The sequence below is a fragment of the Bactrocera latifrons genome, unplaced genomic scaffold (assembly GCF_001853355.1).
Source record: "Bactrocera latifrons isolate USDA-ARS-PBARC rearing strain unplaced genomic scaffold, ASM185335v1 scaffold_110, whole genome shotgun sequence".
In the NCBI taxonomy this organism is placed as follows: domain Eukaryota; kingdom Metazoa; phylum Arthropoda; class Insecta; order Diptera; family Tephritidae; genus Bactrocera; species Bactrocera latifrons.
In genome coordinates, this window is record NW_017534520.1 from 198,660 (window position 1) to 210,141 (window position 11,482).

The window sequence follows — 11,482 nt, forward strand, 5'->3', positions numbered from 1 at the left end:
CTCCCGTTAGATGACATCGACGACAACACTGATAACCCTCACCATCCCAACGGGGACTGATAATCGTTACAACAACAACAACAACAACAACGACAACTTATCTAATCCATACAACAACTACAAAATTCATAATCTACTTACCGATCCAAAAGGGGATCGATCAACAACAGACAACTCTTGAACATTGCAGCTGGTTAAAGCCCTACTTATCCAGAATATAACTTAACATACCAAATACATATCCTGCGCACAATGAGTTTTCGTATGATACCACCTATTTGCATTTCTTATGAATTCTATGACTGATGACAATTAACATGCGAATTCCTACTAAAGCACTGTGTGGACAGCCGCTACAATAACCTATCTTCGATTCATATATTAACAATAGGTTACTAACCAAAACTTAACCACATTACACAAATTACTAACATGGTTTTTCAACATACTTATAATTCTACACTCATTCGAGGCTGGTTGTTACTTTTCATTGAGGGTGTTTTTTTACGAGGCGGGTCCCAAACCCAGCGCACAACCCTATGTAGGGTAAAAAAAAATAGTCGTTCAAAAAATATACTTATAAAGTTAAAAGGTTTTTTAAATTTTATATGTATTTTGAATTAACTACAATATGTAAATATAATTTCAAGGCTACGAACCTGTTTAAAGAATTCCATGCACTGTGAATAGAAGATGAACGTGCGTGGGTAACGCTGTAAGAACGCGTGCATTAATGTAGTGCACAGGTTGTTTGAGCTGTTGTTTGCATTGCCGGCATTATTACAACCGCCGCTGGATTGTTGCGCTAATGGCATGCTACTATCATCATCAGCAGGGTTTCGTATAGAATGTGAATCATTTGCCGATGCTCCATTAAAGACGCAAGCACTGATACATCCAACATTGCTATTTGCCGCCTGACTATTACTGGTGGCAATGAAATTTAAACATTTACAAGAAATCTGCATTTTCACGGCAGTGATAGTGTTCTTCCTTGGTGAAGGAAGTTTTAAATTTTTGTCTAACACAAGAGATTAGACTTATTTATAGTTTTTAAACAAAACCCCGGCAGTGAAGTTATAGATTCTTAAGCTTTTATAACCTTTATATACAATTATTTATTTCCTTTTTTAAACAAAAAAAAACAAATTATACACACTTTTGAATTAGATAAGTACTTGCTTATAGTTCTTGCTTATAGTTTTAAATCCTTCTCTATATAAATAGTGAATGATTGAATTTCGTTTCCTTTAGCAATTATCTTAAGGTTTTTATGGCTTTCATTCAATCCCTTAGGTATACTTTGTTACTTGATTCTTTTCACCCCAAAGTTTTTCTTTGATTGGTATGTGATTTTTTAATCGTTTTCCCTTCCACACTTTTCTTGGCACCTAACCTTTAGTAGATTTAAAACACTTGTTTATTTTAATAAGTTTTTTAAAGATTCGAAATTTTCTAACTCGATTTCTATAACCGCATATATAATAAAAAGTCACAATTTAATAATAAACGAGCACTTTTTATGTAAATATTACTCATTTCACATACAATTTGGAACTTTGACGATCCGCACTACACCAACAACTCGCACGAGTGAAACAACGAGAAATGAATATGAACTGACATTGCCAGTGTTGTCAAAAATCTTGATTATAGATGTTGAATAATTAAACAGTTTGCAGTACAAAAGAATACATATATATTGTTTAATTTTATAATATTTTTGGTAAATGATCAGGTGAGCGACTTTTCCGAAAATGTTCACCAATTTCCCCGGGAAACCCGAAATTAATATATTCGTAAATTGGAATTAAAAACACGAATTTTAAGACATTTCCCGTGAAAATTGGTGCACAATTTCGGAAAAGCCGCTCTCAAGAACATTTACCATATTTTTTTTTTAACTTTAACCCTTTGAAATAATATATCTAATACTTAACATATAAATTTATTAAGGATATATTTGTTTCAAATAATTTTCTCTGAATTAAGAGCATGCAACACTTTTTGGAAAATAAATCCTAGCGGAACGATTTAAAAAGGGCCACAGAGTTGATTCATTAAAGAAATTATTAAAGTGAAAATAAATATAATATATCTAGAAACATTACAAACAAAAACTCTGACATTTTTATATGTACCTTACTTAGGTATTAAATTATTAAATAAATTTTAATTTGTCCAATATGATGAAAGTTAGCACATATAAAAATCAGCAAAAACAAAAATTATTATTATTATTATTATTATTTACTATTCGAGATTTGGTAACTCTATCGAGGATAATTTAAATTCTTTTACTGCAGGTTGCGATTATATTTCAATTAAATAATTATAAATTAAAAAAAAACATGTTTAGACCTGAGACTGAAGATATGTTACCTCGATGTGCCCCAAAACCAAGTGTTCCTCTGGATATGAATACTGCGGGTATAGTACGTCCAACCGTGCCTGAACTATCAATATTATTTGGAGCGCAACAAGGTCCTCCTACAAGTACATCCACTTTGCCTGCAGCTACATCGGAACCGACGCAACCAACGTATGCAGCATGGAAAAAGCAAGTACTGCCGAAGGTTTCATTTCCACCGATTGGCGCTGAAGTATATAGTATAAATGGCCATGTAGTAAATTCAACCAATGTTATTTCTGCTCCAGCAAAGCCAATTCTCGTTAATCAGCCCTCCGCTGCTGATAATACACCAATAACATCAAATGTTTATCCACAAAGATCTATTGCAGTAAACACAGCACCAATGTGCCCCGTTGGAAATTCTATAGATGTTACATCTAGATTAGGTGGATCAATGCAGTTGCCGCAATATCGAAGAAATTTAGATCCACCATTGACTATACAAGAAATCAAAGAAGATAATGTAAATAGCCGAGTTCCTGATATTCCGACAATAATGGCACATCAGCAAAATCAAAAACTTTTCACGGCCAAATCGGACGTACTTACAATTTGTGCAGGTACGCAAACCGATTTATCATTGGTTTCTGATTTTAGGCGTATTGATGCTGCATTGCTCACACGTCTAGCAACTAAGGAAGACATTAAACAATTACATTCAATATTTGGGGAGCTGCGCACAGACCAGATTCGCGTAATAAATCTTGTTGAAAAGCTTTTAAATCAACATCAAGCTAACTCTATTTCAGTGCCTCGCCAAGATGCGAGTACACAGTGCCGTGATAAGGGTAGTTGTGACAATGAAAGGAAAACTCGATCGCCGGAAGCCTTGACCGAAAAGTCAAATAACGAGAATTCTGTTGTGGCTCCAAGCGCCGGGTATCAACCAATAAAAGATATGCCCATATTCGCCTTAGACTCACCGCGACAGCCTGCAGCACAATCTACAGCTTACCAACCTAACACACCATGCAACATCAAATCATCTGCAGACAATATGATTCATAATAAACCAAACACGGAACAAAGTATGCTCATGAATGAGTTGGCTCTTAAATATTTACCAAATGAAAAGTTAAATGAATTGCTACACGAACTCAATATATCACCTACGCCACCGAAACAAACTACACCATTACGGCCAATTGAAAACACACAGAAACGACCAAGTGACATTTCAAATGCTTCTTACAAGTACCTTCAGAAATATAGATTGTTACCGGAAGGGAAAAATGAAATCAAAGAACAACTAACGCCAGTGGGCTCGCCTTTGATGCAGGTCGCACAACAACAGCCACAACATCAATCACCCTACCAACAGCGTCTAGCATCACCTTGTATCTTATCGCCGCAAACGGCCATGTTGGATCTGGAACATATTCGACGACAACCCAAACTTATTTAATTCGTGATGTTTATGTAGTAATTTATAAAAAATAAGAATTTTGGAATATTTTTCATTTATACCAATTTATTTAAAAATATTCATCATTCAATGCTTACTAACTATGGTCTTTAGAAAAATTATTTTGATAACCAGTCGGTTACAATCTCTTCAGTTTGGTAATTGTCCACAATCAACTAAATAAAAACAATAAATCAATTTACGTAGTAATTTATTGTTAATATAATAATTTTACCTCTTCGTTTTGCAGCGTAACTTCGTATGGTGGATTGACTTGTGAGTGAAGGATCATGCTCTCTGGTCCTGTAGAAGTCTGATCAGGCGTATGCGCTTTTGCAGCTTCTATATAGGCTGCGCAATCGGCTTCGGCAGCCGCTGCTATCAAAACGGCAGCCTCATTATCAACTTCTTGCTCATCTTCGTTGCCATCTGTATCGTGTTGAGATTGTGAGTTTTGATCCTCTGCCGATGTTATATCATCTAAATCCAACGAACGGTTCGTATCAAAATCGATAAGATGTAAATCCTTCATATGTATTCGTAATGCAGAAACTCGCGCATATTCCGCACCACAAACATAGCAACTGTATTTGGTAGTATCACCGGAACGGTTAAGTTTATTGTGTGTTTTCATGTGTATTTTCACCGAATACAATGAAGCAAAAGGACGATTGCATACTGGGCAATTGTAAGGTTTCGAATGTATATTCCTGTGCGCCGAAAGCTGCACTGAAGTCCGAAACGATTTTGAACAAATTTCACATTTGTATGCCCGTTCCGCATCGTGAGTGCGTAGATGATGAGCATAAACAGGCTGCGACTTGAAACTACACCGGACAATTATAAACCTGCATGAATACTCGTATATTTACAATTAAATGATATGAATTACCGTTTATTGCAAGTGGCGCATACGTATGGTCGTATATCGGTGTGCGTGCGCAGGTGTAGTATCAGCGAATAAGAAACGCGAAAAGTTTTGCCGCACACTTCGCAAGCATGTGGTTTTTCACCAGTGTGTACACGCTCATGGCGCACTTTCTCATACGGGCGCTGGAACGTTCGACCACAGTATTGACAAGCAAACCGACCACTACTATCCGTTTGCTTGATTTGTTGTTTTCGTGGTTTCGCGGGTTTGTCAGCATGCATTTGCATATGCATGTCATAGCTTGTTTTATTTTCAAAGTGACGATTACAGATACCACAATTAAAATCCGTGGATTGTTGATGCATGTTCTTATGTATACCCAGTAGATTCTGTTCAAAACTGAAATTTAAGTGATATAAATGTTTCAAAATCAGTCAAAAAAATAATAAAAAAAAGAATAATAAAAAATAAAAAAACATTAACTTCAGGTGCACCGAAGCTGGAATAGCCTTCAAATATGCAGAGCTTGATTTCGATCGGTGAATTAGTATGGCGGCAATATAATATAGGGTTCCAATTTGAAAAAATTGCTGGAAGATTTTGACGTTGTCCATCGTTGTCCACGTCAAATCTGGTGAAAATATTTTGACAAATCAAAAAAGTTTTCTATAACAACGTAATTTTGATCATGTAGTTTATATGACCGCTATATGTCATAGTGGTCCAATATCGACTGTAGCGACAAATGAGCAGCTTGTTTCAGATATTTCATAAATGAGACTAGTTCGCTTATATACAGACAGATCGACAAGACTAAATCTACTCAACTCTCATTTATATATGTACATATTTTAAAGGGACTAACTTTTGTGTGATACAAAAATCGTGGCAAACTTAATATACCCTTTTCCGGGTATAAAAAAAAGCATGAATTAATTGTAGTCTTAATAAATAAATCCAACCTCTTATTGCATATCTCGCAGAAGAATTTATTCATATCCTTATATTGCGTTTTGGCGCCAGCCGGCAATGCTTGCTCTATTGTTCTCAATTGCTGTGCATCATGAATTTTCATGTGTAACCTAAAGAATTTGTAGTTAGTAAGATTTTACACTTGATGACAATGTATGCATACTTAAGATTTTTATATGAACTGAAATTAGTATTGCAAATCGGACATGTTGGTTTTTTCAATTCTACTACACTAAACGAATCACTTTGTGTTTTAGTATCTTTTGTTTTGTGAATACGGTTATGTATTTGTAAGCCTTGCAGAGAATTAAATGTCTTATCACATTCGGCACAATGATGTTGTACTTCCTTGCTTTGGCTTTTTTTCGATGGGTCCAATGTTTGCTTCTGCTCTTCAACATATAACCGTATATCATTGTCATATTCTTCTTGCTCTACAATGTTATCTGCTTCTTCCTGTTTGACTGTGGTGGTATTTATGGCGCTACAAACATGTTGCTCCGCTTTTTCTAAATCACTAAATACCAGTTGGCAATCACAACAAAAATATTTCTCCCCATCATCTTCATCATCGGTGATGGTTTGCTTTTCCTATAAGATGAGAAATCAATGAGTTTAGTAAGACAAATATACGTATCCTATATTACTTTCATACTTCTTTAACATGCAAAAGGGTATCGGTTGCGATATCGTTATTTTCCTTGACAAAGTTCCTATGTTCAATGATATCCTCACTTGTTTCTAAGTAATTATCCAACTCTTTAGTTTCACTTTCATCCACAATAATCTGCTCTTCTTTTATAATCAGCCAACTGCCGTTTGAGTTTTGAATAATTTGCTCTTCTTTAACTTGTTCATTTTGAAGTCTATCGTTAGTACTATTATTTGTTGAAGCTTTATTAGATACTTTTTTCTGCATTTCTTGATGTACTTTTGTGAAGTCCTCGAGAGTAACAAAATCAATGGCACACTCTAAGCAACGATATATTTCCTGAGACTGACCATCGAACTGCAAGTGCTTTACAGATAAAGTGTGTGTTTTCACATGCTCCTCCAAATTTTCGTTTTCGACATAATCACCATTTTGTACATCATCTTCTTCAATATATTCAATCAATGATTCATGTTCATAACCAGTGCTAATATTATCTTCATATTCAAAATATTCAACATGTTCGGTCAAGTTTTTCGCTGACATGGCATCAGTATATTCATCTTCATGCAAACCATTTTCCATTTTTATATTTTTATAAGCTGTATAGACACAATATTTGCATATGTGTAATATTTAATTGAAATATAAAGAGTATCTAACAAATCAGTCATTTAATTCTTTTATTTCATTTAGTCAATGATTTGTAATTTTCTGATCTTTTATGAAGTGAAATGATGATGTTGCAATATCCCTATTGCCACCTTCATACCTGCCATTTCTGTTCTACTTTTTAATATTAAAATTTATATTTTACAAAACTTGTTTTATCTGTTTATAATTACTACCGCCACGAAAATTCAAAATAAATAGGTAAACTTCCAATTATTGGGTAAACATTAAAAAATACGCCTAACTTCACGAGAAAATAATGTGGTAAACAGCTGTTTCATGTGCTGAACACAATGTACGCAACAGACTGCAGCAGCACGACAGTGAACTGAAAATGGCGATGTGAATCCTACTACATGAACATTTGTGAGAAGGCAGCAACATAACAATGGCCGGCAAGTACACAAAACAACGCAGTTGTCTATTTTGTATGTACACAATTTCGTTGTGACCATACTAATACCTTGCACTCAATGAAATTTTAATATCTTGTTCAAAGTGAAATTTTTAAGCAAAAAATAAGTAAATAGGTAAGTTTATTTGTTTTAAATTATCAATTGTTATTATAAATTATGTAACAGAGGTATTTTATTCTTTTATTTTGAAAATACGTCAGGTTTGTTAGAGCTTTGAATAATTTTACATATTAATGGCAAATGTCGTTGGCAAATATATGAAAATATTGAAGTTAGCGAGAACGACATCTGTCGGCCTGCATTCGAGTAGTCGTGCAGCTGTCAAAATAACTGTGACCATAAGAACGTGTGTATTTTAATATTTGACAGATGTCGTTTGCTGTCTGTCCGGGCATTGTGTTCAGCACGTTAACTTCAACTGTCATGTATTTGTTTTCATAGGAGTTTTGGTAAAAATTATGGTATGTTCCCACTTTCAATCACTAATTACCATTCTATTAACATAAATTTATAAAAGTGATGAACTATTGTGTAATAAGTATTTAAGCTACTTAATTATTTCAAATTGTTTGAAGACAAGAAATACAGCTGCGAGCAGTGAAATAGTAGTGGGTGTTAGAGTTTTACATACCTGTGAGTTATGCAAAATTCTAAACAATTTTAACATCAATTGAAACGGAAAAGTCTATCATATTTCCCTGGCTACGTTTATTAATAAAAATATTTTAATTTGAATGGGTGTAAGATATATTTATTCACAAAGTTGCGTTTATATTATGTTGTCAAAAAAGTCTTGGACGAAAAGTGGTATTTTTATTGAATTTTCAATTGTTCATAAAATATTTTTTGAAGACTCATACGCTACGGCTACGACTGCTACTATGCCGGTCTGTTTCGACCAATTCAGCGATTATATCGCTATTTTCGACGACAGGCCTTCCGGAGCGTGGCGCTTCTTGGACCACCTCTACACCAGAACAAAAACGTCGAAACCATCGTTGTGCGGTGGAAATGGAAACTGTATCGGGTCCATAAACTGCACAAATTTTATTGGCGGCTTGAGATGCATTTTTGCCTTTATCGTAGTAATACTGTAAAATATGCCGTATTTCTCTTTATTTTGCTCCATGTTTGCGACGCTATAACTCACGAACGACTTAAAAGAAACGACAATCAATCAAACACGTGTTCGCGCGTTAAATAAGCTTTCCAGCCAGCTCATTTAACGCGCTCTCAGCGCCAACTAGCGAAAATACCGCAAGACTTTTTTGACAACCTAATATATGAAATTTGATGGGAGCAATATAGTAGTAAAGTAATAAATTTTTTTTTTTTAACTGAAGGATTTTTGGAAGTTCCGTCTATATATTAGTACTTGGTACCATGGCCATGATTTTTAATAACAGCAATACAACGGCTCTTCATAGAATCTACGAGACTCTGGTATCTTTTTAGTGGTATGCTCTGCCATGCTTGCTGCACTACGGTCCACAACTCATTGTTGTTTTTGCGTTTGCCATTCCATACGGTTTTTTTAACGTCTGCTCAAAGGTTTTCTATGGGATTGAGGTCATGCTATTGAGCTGGCCAATCCATGACCTCAATTCCATTGACACGAAACCAATCCTTTGCCCCACTACTGGTATGCTTCGGGTCATTATTCTGCTGAAATATCCTTTTCAGCGGGATGTCCTCTTCAGCAAATGGTATCATAATATACTGCATTATATCCACGAATTTGTGTCGGTCCGTTATGCCAGTAATCTTGTGAATTGGGACTACACAAAAAAATTGGGAGTGTAATAAAAACACACCAAACCATGAAATTCAAACCGCCAAGCTTCATAGTTTTTGTGCTGAATCTGGGGTCGTACTCTCTATTAGGGGAGCGTCTTAGATACTGAAGGGACCCTTTACCGCCGTATAGAATAACTTTCGACACGTCTGTCCACAAGATGTTGCGCCATTTCTCAATCGGTCCTTTGGCAAATTTAAGACAACTTGCTATATGATTTTTTTTAATAACGGTACTTATCGAGGACTGCGGACATATAAATTATGTTCATGTATAAGTCTTCTCACTGTATGAACACCGTAGGCCAGGTTCAGTTCATTCCGAATCTCCATAGCTGACATTCTAGGTCGAGTCTTGGCACATCTTACAACTATTGGTGTAAAATTCTCGGAAAGAATYCATATTGCGCCCCTTTTTTCGTCTTTTTTTTTATAAATAATTGCATTGTGAGTCGTTGTGGCTTAACACCCTACAATTATTTCCACTACCTTGTAGGATTTATCGTTGTTCATGACAGATTGAATACATTCTCGTTTTTCGTCACTGCAGTGCTTCCCGCGGCAAAAAAAAGGTGCAGTCATATTTTTTTTTGCTTTTTGCATTGAATAATTAATTGAAAAGATCTGGAAACTTACTTTTTGTTTGATGAAATAAAATTTTTTTTTTATTAAAAATTATCTGTTTGCAATCATTTAGCGTAAAAAATGAAAACAGGTTTTAACTCCACAGTAAGTTACAGAATTTTAGTCTAAATTTATTCAATTGCTAAGAGACATATGTACTAAGGTTTTTGCTAATGCATGAGTAATTTCATTATTTTTAAATGAGGTACTAATTCTTTATGTGTTATATAGTAAAACAACAATTGGAAATAAATTTTTGCAAATGCGTGGATGGATGGAGTCATGTGTAGAAGTTCACGCAAGTAAGAAAAGCTCTCTGATCGCCATTCACTTGGGAGTGGCCAGAAATGATTCTTTTACATATGACTCAAGCAACTCACGACTTCCGGTCTTTGACCAAGTATCCTCTGGGTAGCCTAAGAACATCCGTTTGAAGGCGAGCTAAAGTGAGAAGGCGAAATATGCTCTACATAGGGTTGTGTGCTGGGTTTGGGACCCGCCACGTAAAAAAACCACCCCCAATGAAAGGAAACAACAAGCCTCGGATGAGTGACCCCCCTTTTGATGCCGACCATGGCAAACGAATTCAGGACTATGATTTGAGGGCATGCATCTGGAATGTCCTGCCCCTTAATTGGGAAGGTGCCGCTGCCCAGCTGGTTGATGTCATCGCCGTCCAAGAAATGGATGGACTGGACAAGAACTGAGACGAGTACTGACTGGCCATATAAAGGAGCGCAAGTTTAGTGTGGGGTTCGTGATGGGAGAGAGACTCCGTTGCCGAGAACTATCATTCACTCCGGTGAATGAACATCTAGCCACAATCCGCATCAAAGCGAGGTTCTTCAACATATCGCTGATCAGCGCGCACGCCCCGACGGAAGAGAAGAACGATGTGATCAAAGATGCTTTTTATGAGTGCTTAGAACGCACTTATGAGAGCTGCCCCCGCCACGATGTCAAAATCGTGCTTGGCGACTTTAACGCCAGGATGAGCAAAGAAGGTATCTTTGGTACTACGGTCGGTAAATTCAGCCTCTACGAGCCCCAAATGGTTTGAGGCTGATCGACTTTGCCGGGGCCCGAAATATGATTATCTGTAGTACTAGATTCCAGCATAAGAAGATACATCACGCTATCTGGCTGTCTTCGGATCGAAAAACCACCAACCAGATCGATCATGTTATGATAGACGGAAGACACGTCTCCAGTGTTTTAGATGTGCGTGCATTCCGAGGTCCTAACATCGACTCGGACCACTACCTTGTTGCAGCCAAGATTCGCACCCGCCACTGTGTAGCAAAAAACGCAGGCCATCAAACACAAGGAAGGTTCGACGTCGAGAAGCTGCAATCACAACAGACAGCCGAACGATTTTCTACTCGGCTTGCACTCCTGCTCTTTGAGAGCACTCGTCAACAACTCGGTATAAGGGAACTGTGGGACGGCATTTTAAACTCCTTACGTACAGCTGCAACCGAAATCATTTTTTTTCGGAAAGTGCAAAAGAACAGCTGGTACGACGAGGAGTGCCGTGTCGCAGCGGAGAGAAAACAGGCTGCCTACCGCGCAACGTTACGATCGACCACAACACGTGCGGGATGGGATAGATACCGAGAGTTGAAGAGGGAAGCGAGACGCATTTGCAGACAGAAAAAGAAAG

General features: G+C 36.6%; 3 protein-coding genes across 3 annotated transcripts in view; 1 reads left to right on the forward strand and 2 right to left on the reverse strand.

Annotated features, from left to right (window-relative positions):
* Window positions 1-1,610, reverse strand: part of LOC108973716 — a 31,023-nt gene extending 29,413 nt beyond the window's left edge. Inside the window, exon 1 of the mRNA XM_018941154.1 lies at window positions 660-1,610. Coding sequence (XP_018796699.1) covers window positions 660-968 — 309 coding nt within the window. The 5' untranslated portion in view covers window positions 969-1,610. The remainder of the gene's footprint in view (window positions 1-659) is intronic.
* Window positions 1,611-2,132: 522 nt separating this feature from the next.
* On the forward strand, window positions 2,133-3,919 carry LOC108973707. Its single transcript, XM_018941141.1, has 2 exons — window positions 2,133-2,150; window positions 2,307-3,919. The coding sequence occupies exon 2, from the start codon at window positions 2,352-2,354 to the stop codon at window positions 3,816-3,818; it is 1,467 nt and encodes a 488-aa protein (XP_018796686.1). The 5' UTR covers window positions 2,133-2,150; window positions 2,307-2,351; the 3' UTR covers window positions 3,819-3,919.
* On the reverse strand, window positions 3,865-7,251 carry LOC108973700 (zinc finger protein 624). The gene is made up of 7 exons (XM_018941128.1): window positions 7,086-7,251; window positions 6,317-6,915; window positions 5,825-6,252; window positions 5,652-5,771; window positions 4,711-5,088; window positions 4,054-4,645; window positions 3,865-3,994 (listed from the first exon to the last, which is right to left on the reverse strand). Exons 1-7 carry the CDS (start codon window positions 7,090-7,092, stop codon window positions 3,938-3,940), a joined length of 2,181 nt encoding a protein of 726 aa, XP_018796673.1. The 5' UTR covers window positions 7,093-7,251; the 3' UTR covers window positions 3,865-3,937.
* Between the last annotated feature and the right edge of the window lie 4,231 nt (window positions 7,252-11,482).

Coding starts and splice junctions, on each gene's coding strand:
- LOC108973707 (XM_018941141.1), top strand. CDS start 2,352: ATGTTTAGACCTGAGACTGAAGATATGTTACCTCGATGTGCCCCAAAA.
- LOC108973700 (XM_018941128.1), bottom strand. Junction 4,646..4,710: donor TGCGCCACTTGCAATAAACG/GTAATTCATATC, acceptor TGTCCGGTGTAG/TTTCAAGTCGCAGCCTGTTT. Junction 3,995..4,053: donor TTACGCTGCAAAACGAAGAG/GTAAAATTATTA, acceptor GTTTTTATTTAG/TTGATTGTGGACAATTACCA.